This window comes from Polyergus mexicanus, unplaced genomic scaffold (assembly GCF_030449975.1).
Source record: "Polyergus mexicanus isolate NDT 795.1 unplaced genomic scaffold, iyPolMexi1.0 SCAF_19, whole genome shotgun sequence".
Taxonomy (NCBI): Eukaryota; Metazoa; Arthropoda; class Insecta; order Hymenoptera; family Formicidae; genus Polyergus; species Polyergus mexicanus.
In genome coordinates, this window is record NW_027223339.1 from 595674 (window position 1) to 622381 (window position 26708).

At 31.5% G+C, this 26708-nt stretch overlaps 1 protein-coding gene across 3 annotated transcripts in view; it reads right to left on the bottom strand.

Moving 5' to 3' along the window:
* Kair1d (Kainate-type ionotropic glutamate receptor subunit 1D) overlaps nucleotides 1-26708 on the bottom strand; it is a 230611-nt gene that overhangs the window by 142608 nt on the left and 61295 nt on the right. Inside the window, exon 1 of one of the 3 annotated variants that reach the window (XM_070311205.1) lies at nucleotides 11944-12041. The exons of the other annotated variants lie outside the window; for them this stretch is intronic. Within the exon in view, the coding sequence (XP_070167306.1) occupies nucleotides 11944-11985 (42 nt within the window). The 5' untranslated portion in view covers nucleotides 11986-12041. Of the gene's footprint in view, nucleotides 1-11943; nucleotides 12042-26708 lie in introns of those variants that run through there. 3 annotated transcript variants of the gene reach the window in all.

Sequence of the window (26708 nt, forward strand, 5' to 3'; positions counted from 1 at the left end):
GATAAATAACTAAAACAATCGGCATTGTGTCGGTTGGCTCGTATCCACTGGCTCGTTCCAAGCCCGATTTAATAGTACGCGTTTTCCGGAACAATCGCATTCGACGTTACGGTGAACGGACGTTACGGCGTCATCCTAAAACGTTCGCCAAATGAGAGAGTTCTTTGTTAGGATAAATTATAATGGTGCAACCGCACAAAGCGACGGTGCAACGTTTAAATTTGCCATTAAATATCTGCTGTCACCTAGTCGAGCGTACAATCCTTTTAAAGTGCTATTATTATGTATTCACACATCGGAAACGTATGAAACAAATAATCCCCGGCGTGTATGTAATTCTGCTTATACTCGCGAGGGTACAATGGACGGCTATAGTTTCCGAAATGATAAATAATTCCGTAACCGAGATTGAGAGCTAGCAATAATTGGCAACAAAACAAATTATCCGATATCTGTTCTTTGATTATTCGAGCCGCGATTTTCCCGTTTTCAGTATTGGATCATGTTTAAAAGTGATTAATGCTCTTTATCGATATTTTAAACAAGTTTTACATAATTAACAAAATTAAAACTTAACTTTTAAAATGTGTTTAATAATTATTATTAACAATAGATATTTTTTATTAATAATGTCTAATTATAAGGAATAAATATTTTATTAATAATATATTAAAGATTTTATATCAATATCATGTGAGATAAAATTGACAGCGTTAAAATTTTGCTGACTTGGATGATTATCATATTAATGATAAAATCACTGGATGTGCGATGATACGGACAGAGGCTTTATCTACTTACACTCTTATTCATACCGACATCAATTTTCGCAAGCATGTTTGAATTATCGAATTTCGATATTTCTGTACATTCCGGTATTCATTTTTGAATTATCGGTTTAAATACTCAACAATCGCATTTGTGTGTGTGTGTTATTTTTTATCCGATAACTGCGTTTGCTAGATACGTAGATAAATATATAGTAGATGAAAACTTATGATATATATTATATATCTTTTTTACCATCAAATGACGCGACAATACTTTAGGTAGACTGTTTGCATAGAAAAAAGGTTTACTTTATCATTATTACGATTCTAGGTAATGATATAATATTGTGCAATTTTCAGAAAATACTGACAATAAAAGAAATCATTTTTATATTATTCTGCCTTATAAAATGTTTATTTTAATTAGCAATATACATTTTTAATTATATGCTTATTTATGCTGTGAATCAAATCCATTCTTATACGAGATCTTTGATACAAAAATATTCGAATTAAAGAGACTTTTTCTGCTGCGATACTTATATAAAATGTATATTAAATTTATGAAATATGACCGCTTTATAAGAAAAAAACGTTTTGCTACGCAACAATCGAATTTATTCGCTCCATGGTGAACGGTGAAACTCACTGCATAAATTACGCAATGAAATGAGTGCATTGCGCACGGATCATTGTTGGCGCGGAGTAACAAAAGTATTAATTATGGACATTACTATTTAATGATATATTACCGCGGCTTTTTTTCCAAAATTTGACTATCCGGAAAACGCTTCTCGCGACGCGAAATCGCGTGCGCGATCAGATGAAATCGATAGAACGCGTCGTCTCGCCGAGGCGACGACGGCGATGCGATGCAACTGGAAGAGAATATTTCGACACACGGAGAACCGGAGAAAATCCCTGAGAAATCCGCCTAGGATCGTCGCAAAAATATATACATAAATCTGAATAAATCGAACGTTGCAAATCGGACGTGATAGATGCGACCGATTATTGCTCCGGATTCACTGGACTCTGCGATTTTTCCGTATCAATATCGCTACACCACCAATTTTCATATACCTATATTTTCAATATTTCTTATATCTGTTCACATTTATTCATGTTTTCTAAGCGTGAGTTACACTCGGTGTCCTTGTGGTCTTGTTACGTTTTATTTTGAATTCACCCATTTTCACATACCGCTATGTAATCGCAATATTTTATTTATTCTTTTTCTCTTTTTTAACATAAGAGAGATTCTTCGAAAAGAAATTTCAACAATATTCAATCTCTCATCAAGAATAAACTAGAACAGAAATAATGTAACGCAATTTGTTACGTGTCAAATCATTGATTCACTTATATCGAATGATTTATTAATCAAGAGCACTGATGGTTTCTCCCGAAATAGCCAATCGGTTATTGCTATCACATAATGGAAAACCGTATGCCGTTTTTGTTACCAACATTCCCATGACAGGAATATCATGTCAGATGGACGATCGGATACAACGACAGACAATGGTCCGGATGGAGAAGCGCGGCGAAAAAGTATCGCCAAACTGTCATCCGCAAGCGCGTGATCGTTCCCGAGAGACTTGGCGATCGCGTAGTCATCGCCAGGAAACAAGTAACATACGAGAAATCGAAGCTGCGACAAATCGGACAAAAGAGCGAGTGTACATTCTACGGAGGAGGAGTGGTTGTTGAAATGCAAATAAAAACAAATCTTCAAGCATTCTTTCTTACAATCTGATGTATATCTGATACGTACACTGAGAAACCCATTTCGTTAAATAAAAGAAAATTATTTGATTGAACCATTTTGTTGACTGAACATGTTATTTGGTTTTATTTAATAAATATTATGTTACTGGAAAGAAATTAAATGTTACACCAACAAACTATTTTGTTTGCATGGAGTTATTTATGTGAATAAAATTTTATTGTTGGGATAACAAATTCATCCATCTCATCGCGTTCTAAATAATTGTATTTGTTACTTGAACTAAAGTTGAATATCATAAGCTATTTTGCGCATTCATGTATCACTGCGCAGTCAATTGTTATGCAGTGTAGTGTGATGTGCAGTATGCGGTGCATCTTCAATCATAGCGGATTCATCTGTCCGGGAAATACTGATTAGTCTCTCGTTAACGACGAGAGAATTGAAAAGATGGAGAATATAATCTGTATATCTTTCTCTTATCGTATCGCAAGAGACAGCTATCAAGTAAATTTCTTGTTGAATACGGATAAACTTTGGTTGATGTAACAAAAGCATATGTAACTGCAGTTGGAAAATTTGGTAATACTAAAACACAAATGTGATTCGGTGAACAAAATTAAAATAAAAAACAACCAAAAATTTGATTTTATACAATTAATAATTTCGTTCACTGAACCAAAATTGTATGTTAATATTACCAAATTTTCCAACTAAATTTTTTTGTTGTATTAATTAAAGGATTTGTTTGTCCATATTTAAACAAGAGATTTAGTTGATTCGAACAAATTTTATTTTATTCAACAAAATGGGTCTCTCAGTGTATACGTTTGAGAAGAAAATATTATAAGAAATGGAATATGATTGAAAAGTATGACATTGAAAGAAACGAAAGAGATTTAATTCTTGAAAATAAATGAGAAAATAAATATTAGAGATAATTTTATGTATTTTATTTGGAATTCACATTTGATTTCGTCAAATCAGCTATATTTGCAAATTTATAAACGACTGCATTAATGCATATCTGATGTACATTCCATACGATATATGTCGCTAAATAGGTCGTTAAAAAAAAAGAAATATATTCAAAACGAATTAAAACACTATTCTGAACATTAGAAAAAGATTAAAAAAGATTTCGGTTTGTCGATAAGTTCATTTATCCGCGAATTACTGGGATTCGCGCTAATTACCGGTTCGTAGCGACAAATTACGTGTTCTTTTTGCGCACGAGCACCGAATAAGAAACTCGTGTCGGCCGGAAGGTATTAGCGATATTGAATTACAGGTTAAATTTCGTCATGGTCGAAGAGGAAACTATAAAAGCTAGCTTCGATTCCTGCTTCAACATACCCCGGACACACTCGACGGAACGAATTCTAATTGACTTTCAGCGATGCTGCTGGCGTTTGATAAATCTTGCCTTGATATCGATATTCGATATATTCACCGGGCGCAAATTGATGCAACCATTAATTCACGGTAATATTTATTCTGATCGCTGAAATCGTGTAAAAAAATAGTTTACCTTGGATTATAAAAGTCGTTTTATTGTATATTATGCGTTGTGTCCGTCTTCTGCGTGGTTTTACTTTTTTATATTATATTATATATATCATATCAATGTAGCCAAAAATACAACATTATATGTATAATATATTAGACTAACAAATTATATAAGAATAATAGATTAATGTTGCGTAAACGATATATTTTAAAAGTTAGACAAATAGATTCATAAAAAATATCTTTTCCAAGGCATGCTATATCCTTTCGCTTGCGTTATCAGAACTAAAAATAGACTAGTAAATAGCTATAGCTGTAGAAAGACATATCTAATTCATTACATTTATATCGAATTAAAAATATATTATTGAATTTTTAAAAATGACGGTAAATAGCTTATATTTCAAATATAGTCGTAAAAAATTTTTTTTTCATGTAAATTTATAATCATTTGCTCGCATTGTTTATGAATTCAATTTGTCATTTGCTTTCTATTTGCCAATCGTTTTAAGCAAGTGCGTGATTACACGTCAGTAGGTTACAGCAAGGAATTTCCTCGCTTTATAGTCACTTCCTTCGTTGGCTTCGTGTAAATCTAGGATTATCGTGAGCGCCTACCTGGCTTCGTGCGAACCGATAAAGTTGGATTCAACGATAGATATATTCGAGAGAGTGAATTCCGGACGATTCGGTTTCGGGCTGCGCCGCCTCTTCGAAATAGAGCAAGCCGCGCGTCTGGTACAACAACGTGCATTAGATTCCGTGTCAACGATTTTAACAGCACGATAAATGCCCAATGTTGAACGGATTTCTGTTTCTCGTATCGCAATTTCGTCCTTGTAAGTCGAAAGTCACGTCATTTTAAACCGTATATCCAAAATTGAAATCATTTTAATTGTGATATCTTTACTATTACAATACGACAAGTATTTCGATGTTAAGTCGTTTCTTTGACCAATTATTGACATAAATGTTGAACATTATATATATATAGCATTTGAGCGAACAAATCAATAGTGGTTCTAATTTGTTATATATTCTGCAGATAATATAAAGGATACATTACTAAAATTGTACACCTCGCTCTCTTCATACTCTCAAATATTTTACCACTTTTTAATATACACATATGTTTATAAAATTATTGGAATATTTCTCGTTGCGTTTCTCTTGTGCCATATTTTGCATAAACACGAATTCGTCTTCATTTCGTATGCTCATGCGTTACCCGAAAATTTCGCGCGTACTACGTGATCGTATTTTAACTCGTGAAATGGCTGTCTCTCTGCAGGAAAACTAATATCATCGAAAAATATCGCCAAAAATATTATATTATATATTCTGTGCCATTTTTACAATAAATAAAATAGGTCATTCGAGAAAGATGAATCAGCGCTGGCAAATGCTGGCAATTAACAATTCATGTCACACACATGGTTATTTTAATCAATTATTATTTTAAGCCGCTATGTCCATCGCGCGAAGGGCATAAAAACATTTTATGCAGACAGATAGAGAGAGAGAGAGAGAGAGAAATATACATAGCTAATTAAAAGTTCATCGAACGATAAAGGGGCTATAGAATAGATTCACTTTTCATTATAACAAAAGCTTTCATGGTTATATTCACAATGACAGAATTGAACTTTTAATGAATTTGCTGAAATAGGTAATGACAACTTCTTCAATTACGCAATTTCTTTTATATAATGCTTAGTTAAAAATAAATTTTCAAATAATTATCTTACCTAGCAATTTATATGTATATACAAAATTAAAACAATTTGCAGATTTGTTTTAAATAAACAAAAAAATTTCGCGTAACAATAACAATTTTTATGTTAGTATATTATATATTTAACAATATTGATGTTCTTGTAATAAAGTGAGTAATTTAAAGAAAGAATTTATCTTCCTTTTTCTCTTCACACGCTATATTCTAGACATTTTAGAAATATATATAAAATCTATATATATATTAGTACTATTTGTTTATAAAATTAATAGAAAAATGTTAATTAATTCTAGAGAAAAGACATCCAGAGATAAAACTTTTGAAAACTGAAAAATGTTGTAAGCCTAGAAATGTAAAATATTATATGTATATCGATCACAAATCAAACATCGTCATATAAATATCTTATATACATGTTGCAGATATAGGTAATTATTCAGGATCATGGCTCCACCTGCAAATGGGCTGCAAATTGTTTTAATAACTTTTTATACTTAGAGAATAATGTAAACAACAATTTTTAATCGAGGGAGGCCGCAAAAAAAAGTTATAGACCATAAAGGGTTTTACAACTTTCCACGCAAAGCGAGGTTCAACGCGAACCTATGTATCTAGTTTTTTTGATAGTGGAGCTCGCCCGCAGGGCGGGGGGGGGGGAGGGGAGCGGAACATACTGCCTTCACGCATGTACTTTTTAATACGAAGTGAAATTTTTTACATGGGTTTATAACTTTTCACGCGTAGCGAGATTCAACTCAAACCTTTGTATTGATAAGTGCTGTCTTACATAATTTTTGTTTGGTAAATATGCATAAAGTGGAACACTGTAAACTCATGTGGAATCTCATTTTGCATTAAAAAGTATATGCGTGAAAGCAGTATGTTTCGCCCTGTGTGTGTGTGGGGGGGGAAAGGGGCTCCACTATCAAAAAAACTAGACACATAGGTTTGCATTGAACCTCGCTTTTGGTGGAAACCTCGCTTTGCGTGGAAAATTGTAAAACCCTTTATAACTTTGGTCTATAACATTTTTCTTTGGGCCTCCCCCGACTAAAAATGATTGTTTAAATTTCCTACTAAACGTAAAAAGTCCATAAAAAAATTTGCAGCTTATTTGCAGGTGGAGCCGTGATTCTGGATAATTATCCAGATATATTTCAAAAAACCAAATAATCTAATCGTCGCAGTCTCGTATTTTAAATGAGAAAGGATAGGCAATTGTGCGCGTGTTGTGCGAAAATTTCAGTCTTCGACTTTCGCTCATCGAACGAACAATTGTACTCGAAGTGATTGATATTGGAATTGATATCGCGACGCATTATCCTGCCGTTCTTTTGATATCATTGCGGCGATGCAATAAATCGTTTATCGCCTTTTAAGTTTCAAAATTGCACGATGGCATTCACGGCACATCGACAAATCACCGACGAATAAAAAGATGTCTATCTTTTTATCGCGAGCAATTTTACCTAAACCCTCGCCGTGCCAAGCCAAGTTTATTGCTCGGCATTGTTTGCCGCCGCTCGTATAAACGTCTTCCGGTATTCTACTCCGTCGTCGTGCCATTAGTATCATCGGGTCTCTTTTTTACCGCTTTTATGTGTGAATGTCACAAAATAATAATTCATGCGATCTATTTCAGAAGGATCAAATTTATGAAATATCATGGAAAAATTTAATATAGATTGATGAAGAAGATCCATCATTATAATAATCGTTTGAAAAATTTTCATCATTATTGTATTAATATATATTCAATATAGTTATATATTCTTAGATAAAAAACAAGACAACTTATAAATAATAATAAGTAGATAAGCTAGAAAGAGCCATTAATAAATATCGTGTATATATTTATATATAATAATAGAGTATAATAATAGTATAAACTGATAGCGACAAAAGATTTATCTCGAATCTTAGAAAAAAAATTTATTTCATAAATTATTAATCAAAAAGATGAAAATTACATACACATATATACATATATAATTTTTTTTATTTAATGCTATTAATACAAGTCAATCTAAAATAGTTATAAAATTTTGGAAATAAAAAAGAAAATATTATTTATAAAATAATTTAAAGAAAATACCACAGAATAATTGTTAAAAAAAATTATGTAACGGATTAGCATCAGAAACAAGATGACAATTATAGAATGTAGATCACTTCATGAATAAAATATTGATCAATAATTCGTATTGATATTATTATAGCTGCGAGTAGATATAAAAAATAAATATGCACAAAGTAGATAGAATTTGTGAACTTTCAAGAATTCGGGTAATAATTTTTGCAGTGAATACTTGTATAGACCACGAGACTTGGAAAAAAATTAAGCATTGGTGGTGATGAGACACACGGACGATGAATTCCGGAAGGTCAAAGAATCCGTTCAAATTACGGTTGGCTCTCCCTCGAAGAACTCGAATATGAGGCTATTCTTTACCTTTTGGCTTTCTCTTTCCCGCGCCACGATTTTTTCTCAACATGTCTCAGATACCAATGTTCTTTGAGCAAAAAAAGGAGGCTTAGAGCGTCCTATGAAGAAAATTCCACGAGCTAAATGAAACTGTGCGACGTAGTCTATTTGCTATATATAACAGCGATAATTGCGGAAATTATCAAGATAACTTAGATTGGAATTAATTTTAGAAAGTGAGCCAGTAAAGGAAATATTGAAAAAAATAAAATAAAATAAAATTATGTATACAGATAATCTAAACTTGATGTGTGAAGATATTGTTCTAATAAATTATACAATATACTAAACATTTTCTTTTAATTATTTCTTGATGCACGCTACAGAAAAGTTTATTTTTATTTTTCGAAGCTTCGAGTAATTTAACGTAAATTTGTAATTCTTTATTATTCCTTAACAAATTATCTTGAAAAAATTATTTTAACATTCGATCGTTTCCGTTTATTTAACTATGAAACGGTTTTAAGTAATTCTTAAATATGCCTTAAGGAATTCCAGCCGAAAAAACGCAAACTAAATCGAAACGCGTCACTAGGTATAGGCAAGTGCAAAATACACGTCTACATGTTCTTTCTTATTCAACACTGCCTTCGATATTTTTGATATGGCAGAAATTGTCCCTTTTTTGTTCATTCGGCGCACTGCAGATAATTGCCCATATATATTGTTTACGAGCAATTTAAATATATATACAAGATTCACATCGCCAGAGCTCTTGCGTGTGGTTTTGTTGGCGCCAAGCCATATCTGAACTATCATTCCGGAGTCATCGCTTAAATGATACCATACGCCATATGCTCACAAACGATAAATAAATCTCATTAAAATATTATTTTCTTGATTTACCATTAAGACGGCTAAAACTAAAATCCGTTAAAATTATTTTTGTCGTACTTTTGTGTTTAAATTAGGAGAATGATATACCTATATATCGAAGAAAGGGAGAAAGCTTTTTTTTTATTATATAAACGAGTTAAATACAAAGTAATGCCTTCTTTGGTTTATCTTAAATGAATTAAATATATTTATGCGCACACAAAGATAACAAAATGTTATTTTTAAGATATACAATAAAGATACGTATTTGTTTATATATATAATTAAATTTTTTAAAAAAAAATTTGTAATCTTTATCAATTTTATAATAATCTTTCTTTCGCGAAGATAACGGGTTTCGTTGGGAAAAAAAAGAAGGAGAAAAAGAGAATTCTTGTTAGAAAGATATTTTAATATTACTTAATCTGTGTGAATATAAAGTTTTTCATCAAAAGAATGCCTCTCGCCAAAGCACGTATACGTGATTAAAAAGCGCAAGTGATGCGTTTATGAAGAGCGCAAAAAATAAACGCAATCACGACTGTTTGCCTAGGTTTTTCGTCTCTATGAAGGAGTAGAGGAAATATTTGTCAGAAGGTTGAGTAAAATATCGCATCGCGCGACATAGCCACGGGAGATGATTAATCGTCTCTCACTTTAGAATTAATTACCGGCTCGGTCGGACATAATTATAGTTAACTCAACGCCGATTACCGTACGAACAATGCACCCGTTGTTCCTATTTTAGCGATTTGTAGTTGCTTGATTCACGATTCGGCCCAACCTGATGAATTCGTGCGAAAGTTAATTCGTCGATTCGATGCATCTATCGCTCATACCGGAAATAGATAATCGCGTTGGTAATCACGAACGCGCGCACGAATTGCTCGCGCCACTTCGAATTCTAATTAAAAGTTAAACGGCTCCAATCAGGGCTAAATTAACATCTGCACAGGCAATCAATCCGTATTAGTAACAAGTTCGTTAATTAAAGAACTAGGCATGAAGATTGGCGAAATACTGTCTGTAATTTTAGCCCTTTAATTAATCTGACGCTTTAATGATTTGTGATCAATCTATAAAAGTAAATTAAATAAACTTAGACTAGTTATATATCTTATATTGAATTTTATATTTGATTTAGATTATTTATTTATTTAACAGCATTCACTCTTAACTGTTAACTTTACAATTTATCTAGTAATTTCTTTAATAAGAAATTCTTGTTTTCTTGGACGTGCATTGAATGTGTTTGGTTCGCAAATGACTTGCATTAATTTTAGGCCGCTTCATTTAGTCTGATCGATGATGCGCTAATCAAACTACGCGTAATTATCGTAAACGGGACAGATTGAGGTCACTAAATCAGATTTGACATCGAGTGATGCGTGATTTAGCGATACCGTGATTGTCTTTAACGTAACGTTTCATGCGCGGTCAATATTTCGGAATCGATCGAGAAAACATAATTGTGGTATTAAAATCGAATTTAAAGCGCACGAAGATGTATCCTGCGTGCTACTAAGGGAATATTAACGGAGTGATTGTCTTGTGTGTGATTGTGTTGTATGTGTTCGATCTACACACGCGTATATACACGCTACTCCATCCGAATAGCGCGGTTCTACTTTAGAAATTACTTCCGTAACATACTGCGGCAACTCGTCGCATTACAATGAAAGTTGGATGGCGTTCTTTCTTCTCACGCAAGAAATCCCTACCGGACCAAAATACTTCGGCGGCACCATGTGAAATAGAAATAAGCTCCGCGCTTCGGAAAACTTTGAAAATTGACATTACGACCGAAATGATATACATCGGAATACTTTGGAGAAACAAGATAGAAATATTCTCGTCGTTATGAAATTAAATCCTGCGGGCAAAGCGAAAAGCAGAGATTGTGAAAGACTCGAGGAAACTTCTGTTGCGCTAAATGGAATTGCCGATCTTAATAGATAAGAATGCAATTAAAGGGAAAATAAGTGCGTTCGTTAAATCTGTTGCAATTTCTATTAAAAGAAGCAACAGAAGTTTATTATCTCAAGATAAATCTGTCAAGATAAGTGACACACAAAATTCTGAAAAATAAAAATCTAAATAATAAGCGAATAACAGCGTAAATAAAATTATATGCGTAAAAATAAAGAATTGCTAAAAGTATATCTCTTATCCTGATAAATCATTGTGAAAAAACAAAAAAACATTGCTTTCGGAACAATACAAAGACTAATTGACAAACTTAGAATTGTAAGAATAATAAAATAGAATAAAATATTAAATATTCAGTATTTCATAATAAAATTAAAAATATACTAGAGTTTTACGTAATGGATAATGATCAATGAATTGATGAGAAAAGTAAGGGATTGTCTCGCTACATCCCGTAACGCTTCGAAATTGCATTCGCTGCTCTGATGGCAATAATTGCGCGCACCATTTACCTACTAGTAGAACTCGACTGCACTCGCTGGTAATCGGGAATCGTTCGATCTCTGCGCGGAAACTACTCTATACTATTATTCGTATACATCCTGTGATCACATCTGGATCTAATGATCATTAAGCTTCGCGGACAAATACAAGGGCACATCAATTTATCTAATCAACCAATGAGCATAAAGAAGCGCAAAAAGATTGATCTTTATTTGTATTCGCGCAACTCGTACTTATTAAATATATATATATATATATATAAAGATCTTAAATATTTTTAAAAAATAAAGAAACTTGAGCAAAGTAAGCTTACAATTAGATGTGAATCGCAAACGAAATATTATAGCGAGCTTTTTTAGACTATTCTTAGTATATTATTTTTTTTTTATTATACAAGATTTTAAAAGTGCTAATAATTATTAGCTGGTGCAGTAATAAATAATAAATTGAATTATAAATCGCTTACCTTAGGGTTGTTCCGCCGTCGTTTGATGCCTCCCCGGGCCATCTCTTAGTCATCTTTGGTTGCTTCTTCATGTCACTCACTCGTGAAAAAACATTTACTTATACACTGAGAGACCTATTTTGTTGAATAAAATAAAATTTGTTCGAATCAAATAAATCTCTTGTTTGAATATGGGCAAACAAATCCTTTAATTAATACAACAAAAAAATTTAGTTGGAAAATTTGGTAATACTAACACACAAATTTGGTTCAGTGAAGAAAATTATTAATTGTATAAAATCAAATTTTTGATTGTTTTTTATTTTAATTTTGTTCAGCGAATCACATTTGTGTGTTAGTATTACCAAATTTTCCAACTGCAGTTACATATGCTTTTGTTACATCAACCAAAGTTTATCCGTATTCAACAAGAAATTTACTTGATAGCTGTCTCTTGCGATACGATAAGAGAAAGATATACAGATTATATTCTCCATCTTTTCAATTCTCTCGTCGTTAACGAGAGACTAATCAGTATTTCCCGGATAGATGAATCCGCCATGATTGAAGATGCATCGCATACTGCACATCACACTACACTGCATAACAATTGACTGCGCAGTGATACATGAATGCGCAAAATAGCTTATGATATTCAACTTTAGTTCAAGTAACAAATACAATTATTTAGAACGCGATGAGATGGATGAGTTTGTTATCGCAACAATAACATTTTATTCAGATAAACAATTCCATGCAAACAAAATAGTTTGATAGTGTAACATTTAACTTCTTTCCAGTAACATAATTTTTATTAAATAAAACCAAATAACATGTTCAGTCAACAAAATGGTTCAACCAAATCATTTTTTCTTTTATTTAACGAAATGGGTCTCTCAGTGTAATCACGCGCACGTTAATAGGCAAAATTCAACGAACGTCCGGTTAATTTAGACGACATTTACGACATTAATTGTGATATAGCCATTAATATATATTTAATATAACTTTATTAAATTATGATGTTGGGGGGGAGGCGGGGGGGGGGGGGGGAGAAGAATAATAGAAACATTACAGCCATGCACAACGCTACGCACAATGATACGTTTGGCATAAAAATTAAGACATCAACGCGTTACTTGCAATATTATTTCTATTACTAATAAATATTTTACGTTCACATTTTAGGACACAATTTTGTCATTTCACATTATAACGTAAGTGAATAAATCGATGTGAGATTAACAGAGAAGATCTCTAGTCAAACATTAAATCGCCAAAAAAATATCATAATCAAAATGTAATATCGTGATTTTAATAGATATCCAAAGCAAAAATTCCGCAACATATCTGTATATTACGTACTTATTAGTTAGCAATAATAATACATGTATTATTAATACATATAAATAGTGAATATATCATGCCTTTTTGTTACTTGAATAAAATAGTTGCGCCCGTGATAATCTAATGTGTCGCTTATCGCGAAAATTAATCAATTGCTTAAAGCTTAAATCGATAATCGTAATAATTATGAGGAGTGATCGCGTTTCGATCGCGTTTAGATAATGTATCATATGCGAAGAGTGAGTCACAATGCCCGCTCACTCGAGTCGCGTCGTATAAATAACTTGTTGTCGAGGTTAACATAGCAAGCACGCCGCGCAAATGCTGTGTTGTCAAGATTAGCATAAACAAGCCGCGCTACGTCACAAGGTCAATGACGCACGTAGTAGTCTTAACATTCGTGCGGCAGAACGCGAGCGAGCAGGTGTCGACGCTCCACGTATTGTACATTATCTTTCGAAATGCGATCATTCCCGATAATTATTACAATTAACGATTGATACGCGTAATTCATCAATTGCTGCGATAAAGGGTACATAAGATTATCGCGTGCGCGTCTTTGTAATTCTCTGTAAATCGCGGTATTTTTGCAATGGAAAATTTATTATAATTACAATATTAAATTTCGGTTATACATTTTCTGTCTACATTATGGCGTCTTAATTTTTAAGTATTGTAAAGATTCGCTCTATCGATCTTATGTCGATTGTATGCCATGATAATATCGGCCGACGGATTTATAAAGACAGATTTATTTACTTACGTTACAACGTAAAAAATGGAATATTAATTAGCAACGGAGAGAACATTGCTGCGACAAGTAAAGAATTTGACAGTTTTAGTGCGCGGAGCGTATTATTGTGCGTAGCATTGTGTGATTAATGTTCGCATTGTTTTTCTGCAATAATGGGAGCGCTCTGCTTGACGCTATTTTCACTTGGAAGCGTACATTTCTTTGCAGTAGTTTGTCCGGCAATATTTCAAAGAGAAAATAACGTGAAAGCAAGTGCACCTGATATAATAAGATTTTGCCGATTAATACGCGCGTGATTATAAGTACCTTCGAAAGTGAGTGACATGAAGAATCAAAGATGACCGAGAGAGGAAAAAAAGATTTCTAGAGGCATCGGACGACGGTGGAATAACGGCGTAAGGTAAAAGTCTAGCTCTCGTTTCTATATTTTGTACCAAAAGAATACAAGTACTATGGCAATTTAAAAAATTTTTGACGATAAAAAAAATATAATTTGCTAAAAATGAAGGAGCTGTTGGAAGAAATCTGTATATTTAAAAATATTTGCGCGTATATTCATATATATATATATATATATATATATATATATATATATATATATATATATATATATACGAAGAAAAAATTCCTCGATTGTTCCTACATTTTATACTAAAACATGCAAATATTGCGACATTTTTTGCGAGCTCCGAGATAGAAAAAATATAGTTTTGTCGGAATTAAGATTCCAAAGTAGTATGTACACCAAAAATTTTGCTTATATATTACATATGTATATCAAACAATTCTGGTAATCTTTTTTGCATTTTGTGAGAGGAAATGCAAATACTGTAGCACTATTAATATTTTCTATAACACCATAAAAACTTATTTACTAAAAGTCAGGACTTAGAAAAGCTCTTTTTAGCTTGAAATATTCGCTTGAAATAATTACATAAATATTATTTTGCATAAAACACAGAAAAGACGATTACGCATTTTTTAAAATCCATGCAAAAATATTCGCGCGAATATTTTAAACAGAGCTTTTCTAAGTTTTGACTTTTAACAAATTATTCCTTTTATGGTAAAGAATATTAAAAGTGCTACTATATATATATTATATTGCAGTAATATGATGGTTATGATTTTTACCATAATTTGTAATATGAAATTTAATGTCATTTTTTCTTTTAAAATTTCTTATTCGTGTCACCATTTAACATTATGATAGTCATTATAATTATGTTGTGTATAGTCATTACAATGCGAAATTGGAATGTCACATTATAATAATCATACTAATTACAGTAGTCATCATGATGTTAAGTGATCGAAATAAGAGACTTTAAAAGTGAAAGTTATTAAACGCTATGTCATGAATTATGGTAAAGGCTGAGTGTCACAAGTATTGAAGCAGTAGAGATCAATAACATAAATTACAACATTATATATTACGTAAACGAATGATTCTGTTGTACGAAATTTCGTACTATTAACATTGTATAACTTATTTACTATACTACTCGATGCGTCTCATAAAACATTATCAAGTTGCTTTTCAACACCGCGATATCGGCGACGATATGGTTCCAGTTTCAGAGAAACTTGTGTCGCTATATACAAAGGCATTGGTACGCGAGGATGAGTTTCTAATTTGAATAGAATTCTTTGTATCGATTAAATTCTTGGCCTACTTTAAGAACAGTTTCTTTTCTTTTCTAGAGTTCTAATCGCGTATCAAAATTTGCAAAAATTTATTAGTTCGTGTATCTATGATATCTTCCAAAAATTGTTTCCTGTCTTGACCTATCGTAAAGTACCGAAAATAAAGAAACGAGATTCGATATACTCCGTTACCAACGGATCAATGATTGTACGCTTTATTCGTTCCTAGAAAAGGAAATTGTCGATCGTGAGACTCGATTGATTACTTATCCGTGCAATCATGGAAAAACACAGTAACCAACGTATTTACGAGAGTTAGAAAGAGAGAGAGAGAGAAATAAAATTTTTTTTTATATCTTCTTGATATATATTAGAAAACAGATAACTATTGATTGTATCAATCATTAATTAATTATATCAAAATTCAATATTGTTTTCCATGCTTATGATATTAACACCATATTATCTAAATTTATAATTTTGTATACATATATATATTAAACTCATTATTAATTTATTATATTGTATGAATAAAACAATAACATTGAGTGGTGTATTTCCTGTTTAATCGATACATACACAAACAAGTTACAAATTATTATTTTACGTATTATTACAGAGCTTTCATCAAATTTATAATTAAACAAACAATGTGGTCTCTTTGTTAAATCTCAAGTTACTTGTTTTTATTATATATTTAATATATTGCATAAATTTTCTTTGTTTTATCTTTATTTTGTGTTATTATGTTACTAAAAATATAATGCGAAATATAGAAATAAGCGACAGACTTTTTCACATATATTGTACTGTCGTAACATTATGCGTATAAGACAACATAAAGAAATCTCCTACAAATAAGGTATTTTCTCATATCTTGTTAAAAAGCAAAAACATTTCCCGTTTTTATCGATGTTTATCCGATGCGCTTGAATACACCACATGTTAAAGACGAGACATGATAAAACAAAAAAATATATTCAATGCAAGGGTAGAGGAATGATTGTAAGAGTATACGATTTTAAATTAGCTAAAAAATCTGTCATTTTAAAAAGATATTTGATGGTTTTAAGGTATTATGCAAATATAATAAATTAATAAGAGAAAATGGCGATATAAAAGATACCAAGTTAAAAATTAAAAATAATTTTTTGTTTGATTTAAAATAATAGTTTCTTTAGATGGTGCAGAAAGGATTATATTACAAAATTGAACCATTAACTTTAACTTTACTGTTTTTTAACGTCTTCAATAAATAATGATTTTTTTTTTTTTTTATCAAATAACGAACGTCTCCACGATAAACAATCGTGACAAATAGTCATGCACGCGCATAGATTATGTTTGTAGAGAGTTTTCGGAAAATGTACGGAAATCTTGATATTGCGACACGAGTTGTATTCATCAATATCGGCCGATTTATCAGAGCTGCAATTTCGTATCTCCGTATTTTAGCTGAGATACCTCGATAAACCCTTTTTAATCTACGCGCTCGAATTTTTGTAGAGTTTCCGGATCAACGTAGCGAGAGCAGATAAGTGTGCAATACAATTGAAACAGTACCCGATTGCGCCCGCAATCGACAAAAGATAAAGTTTATAATCGCACGTATAGTTCTTGCAACGGTTTTGAAATTAACCGATAAAATTCATTCAATGCACAAGTTGCAACCGCACCGTCGACATAACTTTGGCTATTTTCTAAAATTAAATGCACATTTAGATGCGTTAGTTTGAAAAATTTTCACGAAACAATCCGGAATGTTGGCGCTTATCAAATAAATTGTAATCATCGCGATTTACAGTTTCGAGAATAACCTACATTTTAATCAATAACCCGATCGCGTAACGATCTTTGCATTGAATTAATTCTGTGATAATATATAAATATATTGTAATTGTACGCTCAATCTCTCGCGCGTATTTAATAAAGATTTATTACATCATATTAACCCTCCAGCAATAAATGTGATGTAAATCTCGAAATTGTACACGCTTTCTGTCTCTCTCTTTCTTTCTAAAAAAATTTGTTTATAAAAAATATTTAATGTATATATGTTTAATCCTTTCTAAAAGGAAAGAACGAAAGTTTTATAATTGATTTGCTCTTTTACGTAACCGAAAGGCGAGGAAAATCTTAAGACGTCCGGAGATTTAAAATCTAGTGAAATATATGAGATTTCACAAGTTTTTCTCGCATTTGCTCTTGTATATAGATTCTTTGTGTAATTGAAGTTGATTTTTCTTCAACGAAGTGCCTTAGGCATCGCAAACTATAAGCACCTGAACACCTGAATATCTAGCAATGGCCACGAAATAAGTTTCAGAGAATGCAACTTACACAAAACTTTTTCCTTTATTTAATTTCAAGTTAATTTTACTTTAGCAAAGAATATATACTGTATATATACATAGTACATAGAAATATATTTTAAAACAATGCAAGAGGGTATATGTAAGAGTAGATTCGTTTTTTTTTTTTGTTTTGTATATACGTCCTATATACATAACGTAAATTTTTATAAATCAAAACATGTATCAAGCATGAAAGTCATCATAAAGCAAAAGTTGCTGAATATGAGATAGGAAATGCTTGCTTCTAAATATATCACTATTATGATATCACATATCCATGCAATAGCTCGGTAGATGACAGTTTTCGAGCATGATAATCATCATCATGTATTATATTATAGGTATATATTACATTTTATATTTCATATACATTTATACATATATATTAAGTAAAGAATCTCTGCACTCTGCCGATAAATTTCTACTCGAAGTAAAAATGAGAAAACAAGCATTTTCGTGTCCCTCCATATTCCTAAAAATCTTCATTATATCAATTTCTCTCAAAAGCGATCTTAAACTCCGTAATGGCAAATCCAGTCTCTTGTGCGTAACAGTTCTACACGCTCCATAGAGTGAGTAAAGAACGGTTTAGCAAACGGATGATGGTGAATATAAAGCATCGACAGTGTATCGAGTGAGGGAAGGAACTTATCGCGAGATACTTAATTTCATCGGCTCGGCCATGGTAAAACGTGGTAAAGCGCTGCGCACACGCGATAAATCAGACGTAACGGTCGTAAGCAGCTTCCCGGAAAAATCCCTCGCTCTACAGTGCCAGTGTATCGAGTCGACCTTTTTGCCGGGAAGATATATTTTCCAATTTCCGAATGACGTCGCCCCCTTGGGCAAAATCTCAGCCCCACCGGATAATAGAAAGCGAGTTTCTATATCCGCGAGTCGCTAAGAGCCCGCCGTTTAAGTCGTGAGATCAGACGGTTACCGATCCATCTTGGCTTTACCGGTGTAACGGTGTAAGTACTGAAATAAAAACCGAGAATCAAGTACCTTGTAAGTTACTTTAGAGAGAAGCCGACGCGTTTTTATCCAGCGTATAACTGAATTGAAAGATAAACATCCGAGACAGCATAAATATCCTTATTTGTTAAATATGATCTAGTTCGTTTAATATAAAAAAAAAAAAAATGTTCTTCTTAAAAAATGTAATTAAAAGTAAATACAAAATATATATCTAAAGCGCAGTAAAATTAGATTGACTATAAAGATCATAATTGTCTAATCATTCTGTGTGCGGTATGCTCTTCATTATATTTATTATTTTTAAAAAACTGTTTCATCAATTTTTTATTAATTATTTTAATAAATTATTAATCTTAAATGAGTTATCTCAAATTTTTTAAATTTTTATATAAATAAAATGCAGATTAACTGTCATTTCAAATTTGTCACACTTTCACGTGCACTTTAACACACGTTTAACGAAAATAAAATTTAAAAAACTCTAGAGCTATGTTTAAGATTCTACTTTAGAGATTAATTTAAAAAAACATATTTTCTTTTACAAAACAAAATGCGCGATGGATCAAAATGGAAAAAATTTTTTTTAGATGAAGCTAATGCTCGAGATTAATAATACAAAAGCAGATTAAAAATTAATATATTAAATTCTAGTTAAATATGCGTTTTCATATTTAAATGCAAATGTGAGATTTAATTCGGGATTAACATATTAAATGTGTAAAGTTTATGTTCTATATCACATAAAACAAAACTTTATCTTTTCTTTTAATTAATTAATTTATATTTATTCATCTAAATAATTGATAAAATTTTACTACATTTCGATTTTGTAACATACAATTAATTTCAGGAGGATAATCAGATTGAGCGCGTTGATGAAAATTAAAACAACTCATTCATAAATTACACAGTATTCAGTAATCTATCGATATAAAGATATTATATTTAATATCTTTATATCGATAGATTACGCATATTATATTATATGAGAGAGTACGACTTTTATTTCTGCATTCATAATATATCTATGACATTCGAATATCGCGAATAATTAAAACTAATTTAGGTGTGACGGATAAAAGCGATTCATGTGCAGATTCTATACAGAGTCTACTAAAACGTGAAAAGATATATACATATATAACGATGACAAGAAGCGAAGTAACTTGTGATTAATTAGCACTATCGTGGTAAATGACACAAATCCCAATGGACACGCTTCCAGGAGAGGAAACCGCTCCCGATGACACGATTTCAAATTTGATGAAAGCTGAATAGAGCGCGGCCGATATAAAGGAGAAGAGAATGAGGGGAGATACTAAAATGCAGTATATGGACGTGGCAAGGGAAAATACCACGAAAAAACGGACTCTTCTTGTTTCATAAAGAGAGAGAGAGAGAGAGAGAGGAACGTGTTGCAAAGTATGGAAATATCCGCCGGGGATTTGAAGTTCAGTAAAGCATTAATTAAACTACCTCGCTAATTTCCGGAACTTATAAACCGACAGTTTATTAATTTCCCTCGCGTTTATAGGAATAAGCGCGGTATCGAAGTTCCTTGCTCGAATGATTTTCTATGCCGTGTAATTATACATTGATTGCATTCGCCGGAGGATCGAAATGGAAATCTGCGAATTCTTTTACGGAAAGTTATTCAACGGATTTCGTACTTGATTGTAAATTTTCATCTTAAAAATATAAAAGAAAAATTCTCTCTCTTGTAATATTTTTTAAAAAATTTTCCATAATTCTCAAAACAAAATCAGAATACTTTTGTGCATGATATGTTCCCACCCATGTTGCTAGCAAGATATCGTGTTTCATAGTTAACGATAACTTGGCGTAGATGCTAAGATCTCACACAAAGATTGAATGTATCATATTTATCGTTATCGAATCTCATTAACATCATAATGATGCGAATGCATACAAACCCTCTCAAGTCATTTTATACGCTTATTAAACATAAACATTAACGATGGAATTAAGCGAAAGATTAATTACTATTCTTCAGAGATATGCGATACAGTTGTCCATACATACATACTTATATGCATACGTACATAAATATATATATATATATATGTATATATAATTATTTATTTATTTATTTATATGTACGTATGCGTATGTGTGTTTATAATTGCTTTAAAATAAAACTTACATAATTAAAAACGAATTATATTGAACTTTTCCATTATAAGTTTTAGCTTTGCAAACTAGCAATATTATTAACGTTACGTGCTAATATTTTACCATTTGTGTTTAACACTTGGTGTATAATTTTCACCGCATTCTAATGTAAATATAAACACTTCAACCAAAAATAAAGGTATTACGCAAGTAAAAGTATTTACTCAAACTAATTTTACGACTTTGGATACTAACAATGAGTAATTTAATTGGTGATAAATATCTTTTATGCTTTTATTTCATAAAAGATATATATAAACGCTAAGAAGAAACATTTAATCAACTTTGCTGCTTACGTAGAAACGTAATTGTTTTTTATTTCGATCATGTGTCTATCCCTTCCTTCTCATTTTCAAAAAATAACTTCACATATCTCTGCTTGTCACAAATTAGTAGAAATATTATATTATGTTTATGATATAAAAAAAAAAAATTAATGTCTAATTCAAAATGGAGAACGATCATTAAATTTATAAATACCTGCATTGTATATATATTACACAGATTATGCTAAACTTGTATCGCAGAACACTGATACTAGTCTAACAATACGGATTTATTAATTTTCACGTTATATCAAGTTCTCAATTATCTTTTATATTAAAAAATAGAGTGCTTTTGCTTTTTTCGAAAAAAGTTTTCGATTCAATCTCATTGTCTTCTTCATTTTGCGATTATGTCTTCGAAAACAAAGACCGTAAGGCGTCGTAAAAGATCGATTTAAAAATTAAAATTTATCCTTTTAATTTTTTCAAGTATAAATTATACTTGGTTAATTGATCATGATCCGAAAAAGTCGTATCAAACGATGCCACTATCGCCTGCAAGGCATATTCAATATCCGTAGTTGTGTTATCAGGACCATAATACATGCTCGTGTATATAGGACGTCGTCTGATTGAATATCATGATACATAGCTTCCGGCAATTAGCGATGCCCGGGTATGTTCATCGAAAATTTATATTAAGGTAAATACCAAACTTAGTAATATCTCTGAAACTTAGTCGTGGTAATTTATTAACAGACTTGGGCAGGCGGGGGAGGAGTAAATCCCCTAAATATGTGAATCGATGATTATCGAGCTTACAAATTATGACTTTATCTCCGGATCTTCGCTATTTCCTTCTATCATGTAAATATGTCGCGCTTGTATGTATACTTTTGTATTACAATGATATATACAGGGAGTTCCAAGTTAGATCGATGAAACTTCAGGATCTTATAGGAAATTGAATTTGGAATAAAAAAGTTCGTATAAACATACGGGAAAAGTCATTAAAAAGTTATAGCTGATAAAGTTTGAGAAATCACGTTTTTTTGATGATTTTTAAAAATAACTTCAAAAGTTCTTTCATTCATTTGAAAGAAACAAGAAAATAAATCTGACGAGTAATTAAATAACGAACTAAATTACATCAATTTCATTTAATTCTAATAAGGTGTTCAAAAGAAAATAAGCTCAAAACAACGAAAAAAGCAGGAACTTGAAAAAATCACCTTTCCATGGTCTTTGTGTAAACATTCATAGTGCAAACTGCAAATGCATACATAAAAATTTCTTATTAAATGTTGATCATAACTGATTATTACAGAGAGTTTATTAGCTATAACTTTTTAACGAAGCGTTTCCGGATCTATTTTTATCCGAACTTTTTTATTCCAAATTCAATTTCCTGTAAGAACCTAAAGTTTCATTGACCTGTCCTAGAACATCTTGTGTATATGTATACATATTATATATATATATATAAAAGTGATACTTTTCATTCTGTTATCGAAACATTTCAAGTTGCAAATATTGTATTTCATAGCTTAGACTACTTTTTTCCTCCTTCTATTTCGAAATTGCATTATGTTATTTATAAACGATTGCATAATGATGTGGTTTCGGTGATTACATTTCATGGTTCCGATATACCATTGGTATATTTTGAATGCCAATCTTTCGCGTACTAAACTACCAAGCGCGATTCCATCGCATAATCCGAGAGCGAAAATTCCGATCGTATTAATTAAAATGCATACGAATCCGTGGATTTACATAAACAAGATATGCGACCAGTTTATGTGCATGTTTCGTGTATACATCAAATGCATTCTCTCTCTCTCTCTCTCTCCTTTCTTTCTTTTTGTCTGTGAAATCCGACGAATAACGGACACATTAATTTTGGCACGGTGACCCAAAGTTGCACCGGTCATTGCGTTGCAGCCAGCCGAACGGGATACCGTGGTCAAACAGATTCACCGACACGTAGCTCACCTCACCGCGTCCTGTCACCTCCGATCCATCCCCTGCTCTTCTTTCGCGTCGATTCCGACACGAAGCGCTCGACTGTGCGGCGAAGCGAGAGTGCATGAAACCGCACACGGAGGTAATTTTGCGTAACTCACCACCGCGCACACCGGTCGGGCTTGTCACCACCAGGAGAAAAAAATTTTTGGCACGCGACGCTCCGCGTTAACCACACATTTCCGCGAGCTACTCGCAAATTTTGCCGGGTAAAAAACGATCAAAGGGTTCGATTAATCGATCGATCGGCCGTTATTTGATACCAACCAAATTGTTCGCTACTCCATGCGCATAAATGTTGTAAAATACTTAATATACTTAATTCTATTTTATATGCTATAAAATAATAAATATTGTTTTTCATATACGCGAAAGAAAATCTTTAAAGTAATGTTTGGAAGATACTCGTTCCTATATATGATTATAAATTTCATGAAGACGAAGGAATATTAGATCTCTTTTACGACTTTTTACACTTTTTATGGCATTGTGTAGAGAATAAAAATTTCTTATATTTTTTATGATGAACAACTTTTATATTAAATATGTCGAGACAAGAAAAAAAAGTAAAAAATTAATTAAATTAAAATTTTTAAAACACCATTAATGTCGATAAAAAAAAAGAAGTATTATTTTCCGAGACAAATATCAAATTTGCTCTTGGTATCGATTACATGGATATCGATATCGATATATGTTTGTTAGAGGACAATATATCTCCGCAATGCAACATGGCAACTATAATCGTCTCACGGTAATAACCGTCGTAAAGTTACAGATGTGCCGTCGTTATATATTATTGCTGTTGAGAGATAGTCTAATCGTTTCGTTGTAATTGATTCTCTAAATTACCTCGACCAGCTGACGCCATCGCGAAGTAGCGTTACAACGACGTTATCGCGTTACCGTACATTACATCCGCATATGATTCTACCTATTAAATTGCCTTTATCATTCGGAAATAATCGGAGACGTGCAGGTGTTTCTTATCGTCAATAATCTCCGATGCAACCAATGCTCCCAGACTTGATGTCTGAATTATACATACCATAAATAAATTACAACGAGCAAATAGATCATAATTATTGATTATTGCGTTCATAAAAATTTTTATTCAATTATTCTTGTTGCGGCAATTGCAATATTTTTATTTTTTCGTTACAAATCAGCTCGTATTACTAATTGCAAAGGGCTTCTCTTTGTAGATGTATTTTCTCTCTGCTTTATTCATCTCTTTGTACTAGAATCCAATCTGATTGAGAGAAACTAGACGATACAAAGCAAATCTCTAACTTGTATTGTGCATCAATCTTTCTTCATTGCTCTCGTTTATTTCTTTGCGGAAAGTGAACACACACATTTCCGTTGGAATACACGACGCAATTAAATTGAATCATATCGGAAAAAGAGCAAAATTAACCGACGTAGTTGAGTTAACCTGAACTTTCAAGTTCCAGGCAATTTGGCTCTCTTTATGATTGTTCGACGGTAGATTCGACGATTAAAGCGGATAATAGCTTTGTTGTTTTGGCACTCGCCGCAAGGCATTCGTGTTTATTTAACTTTCCTTTCATCAACAACCATCTCATACTATCCTCTAGTCCTGTAGCTTGTCGCTCTCCTTTATACCTCATACATTTTTTTCTTTTATCATTTCGTCGCTGTATATAACTTGTATTTTAAATTCAGTTTTCTATATGCAGTATTTTTTTTTTTTAATTAGATATAAATAATTGGTCTTCCGATATAAATAATTGGCTTATTTTATTTTTTCGTCATTCTTTTTATTTTATTTTATTTTATTTTTTAAATTTCTATGTCTATTTCAATCTCTAGTCCTAGTTTTCCAATTTTGCTAATTAATATTATGTAGTAATATTCCTTTTGTGTTTAAATGTGTAAATCTAAGAAGATTTATAAGTCAGAATATATATATATAATATATATTCTATTCTTCTATACACATTGTATTCCATTTTTCTCTATTCACTCGCTCGTTTTGTTTTTACATCATCATGCATCTTGAAATGGATTTGGTCTAATCGTAAAAAGCATTTTTGATATAAAAAAAAAAAAAATAAATCAAACGGCGTGCCACAGAAAATTAATTTCGAAGTACCAGAGCTACTACTTATTAACTATTATTAATAACTATTAGTCACTACTACTAGCTAATTGGTGTTTCCTCGAAAGCACATAATTACAGAGATGAAAAAGGACACGACGAAACGTGGACCACGATTTCTATAGTTTGAGAATTAAAAATAATTAACATCTGAAACGTAATATATATTATATATTATGTATACATACACATATATATATATATATATATATATATATATTATTGTTACATTATATATATATCTTGTAGTCGAAAATTTATTGGATACGAGTTTATTTCTTCTTGAATTGTCGTTTTGCATTAAAAAATTTTTATATTTTATTTTGATTTTATATTTTGTAGTGCTTTTGATAATCTTGTCAAAATATCTAAAAAAAAATGTTTTCATAACTTTATTAAATCATAAAAATCGTATATTCCATAAAAAATGCTTTTAATTTTAATCTTTTATATATCTTTCTTCATAGAATTTTTTTTGTTCGATTTCACCCCTCTATGATATAGTCTCATATCTTTAATTTTGTACTCGACACTCTGTGATATTATTATTCTTATTAGCGATGAATATTTAAATAGAGTTGGGTTAAAAGAGGGATGTTAAAAGAGAGATATTTATATGCATACATATACAATATATGGTACACATAACTCATGAACTAAAGCAGGTAATGCAGATACATGAAAAAGTCGAAATTATCACAAAAGTGCAAAAATTCAAATTCAGTGAAATGTATGTTAATTCTTGAACTGCGTATCTTTTTATCATTATATCATTAAAAATATGTATGTACATGAAATTAAATAAAAGAAGATTTTTTATCAAATAAATAGTACCGTATATACAAAAGAGATCTATAGTATTAGGCAAGAAAGAATGTCATTTCACGGAAATCGCGAAGATGTATTGTAGTTTATAGATATTTGAGATGGTTGTTCGTAAAAATCACGACATATATAGGGGAAGAGTTGAGCAACATAATGGCAATTGCATCTATTTATTTGAAACTTGACGAACGATAATATTTATATAGCGAGAAATAAATATAACAGAAATTTACACTCACATACATTTGTTGCTTTATGGAAATGCGCGCATT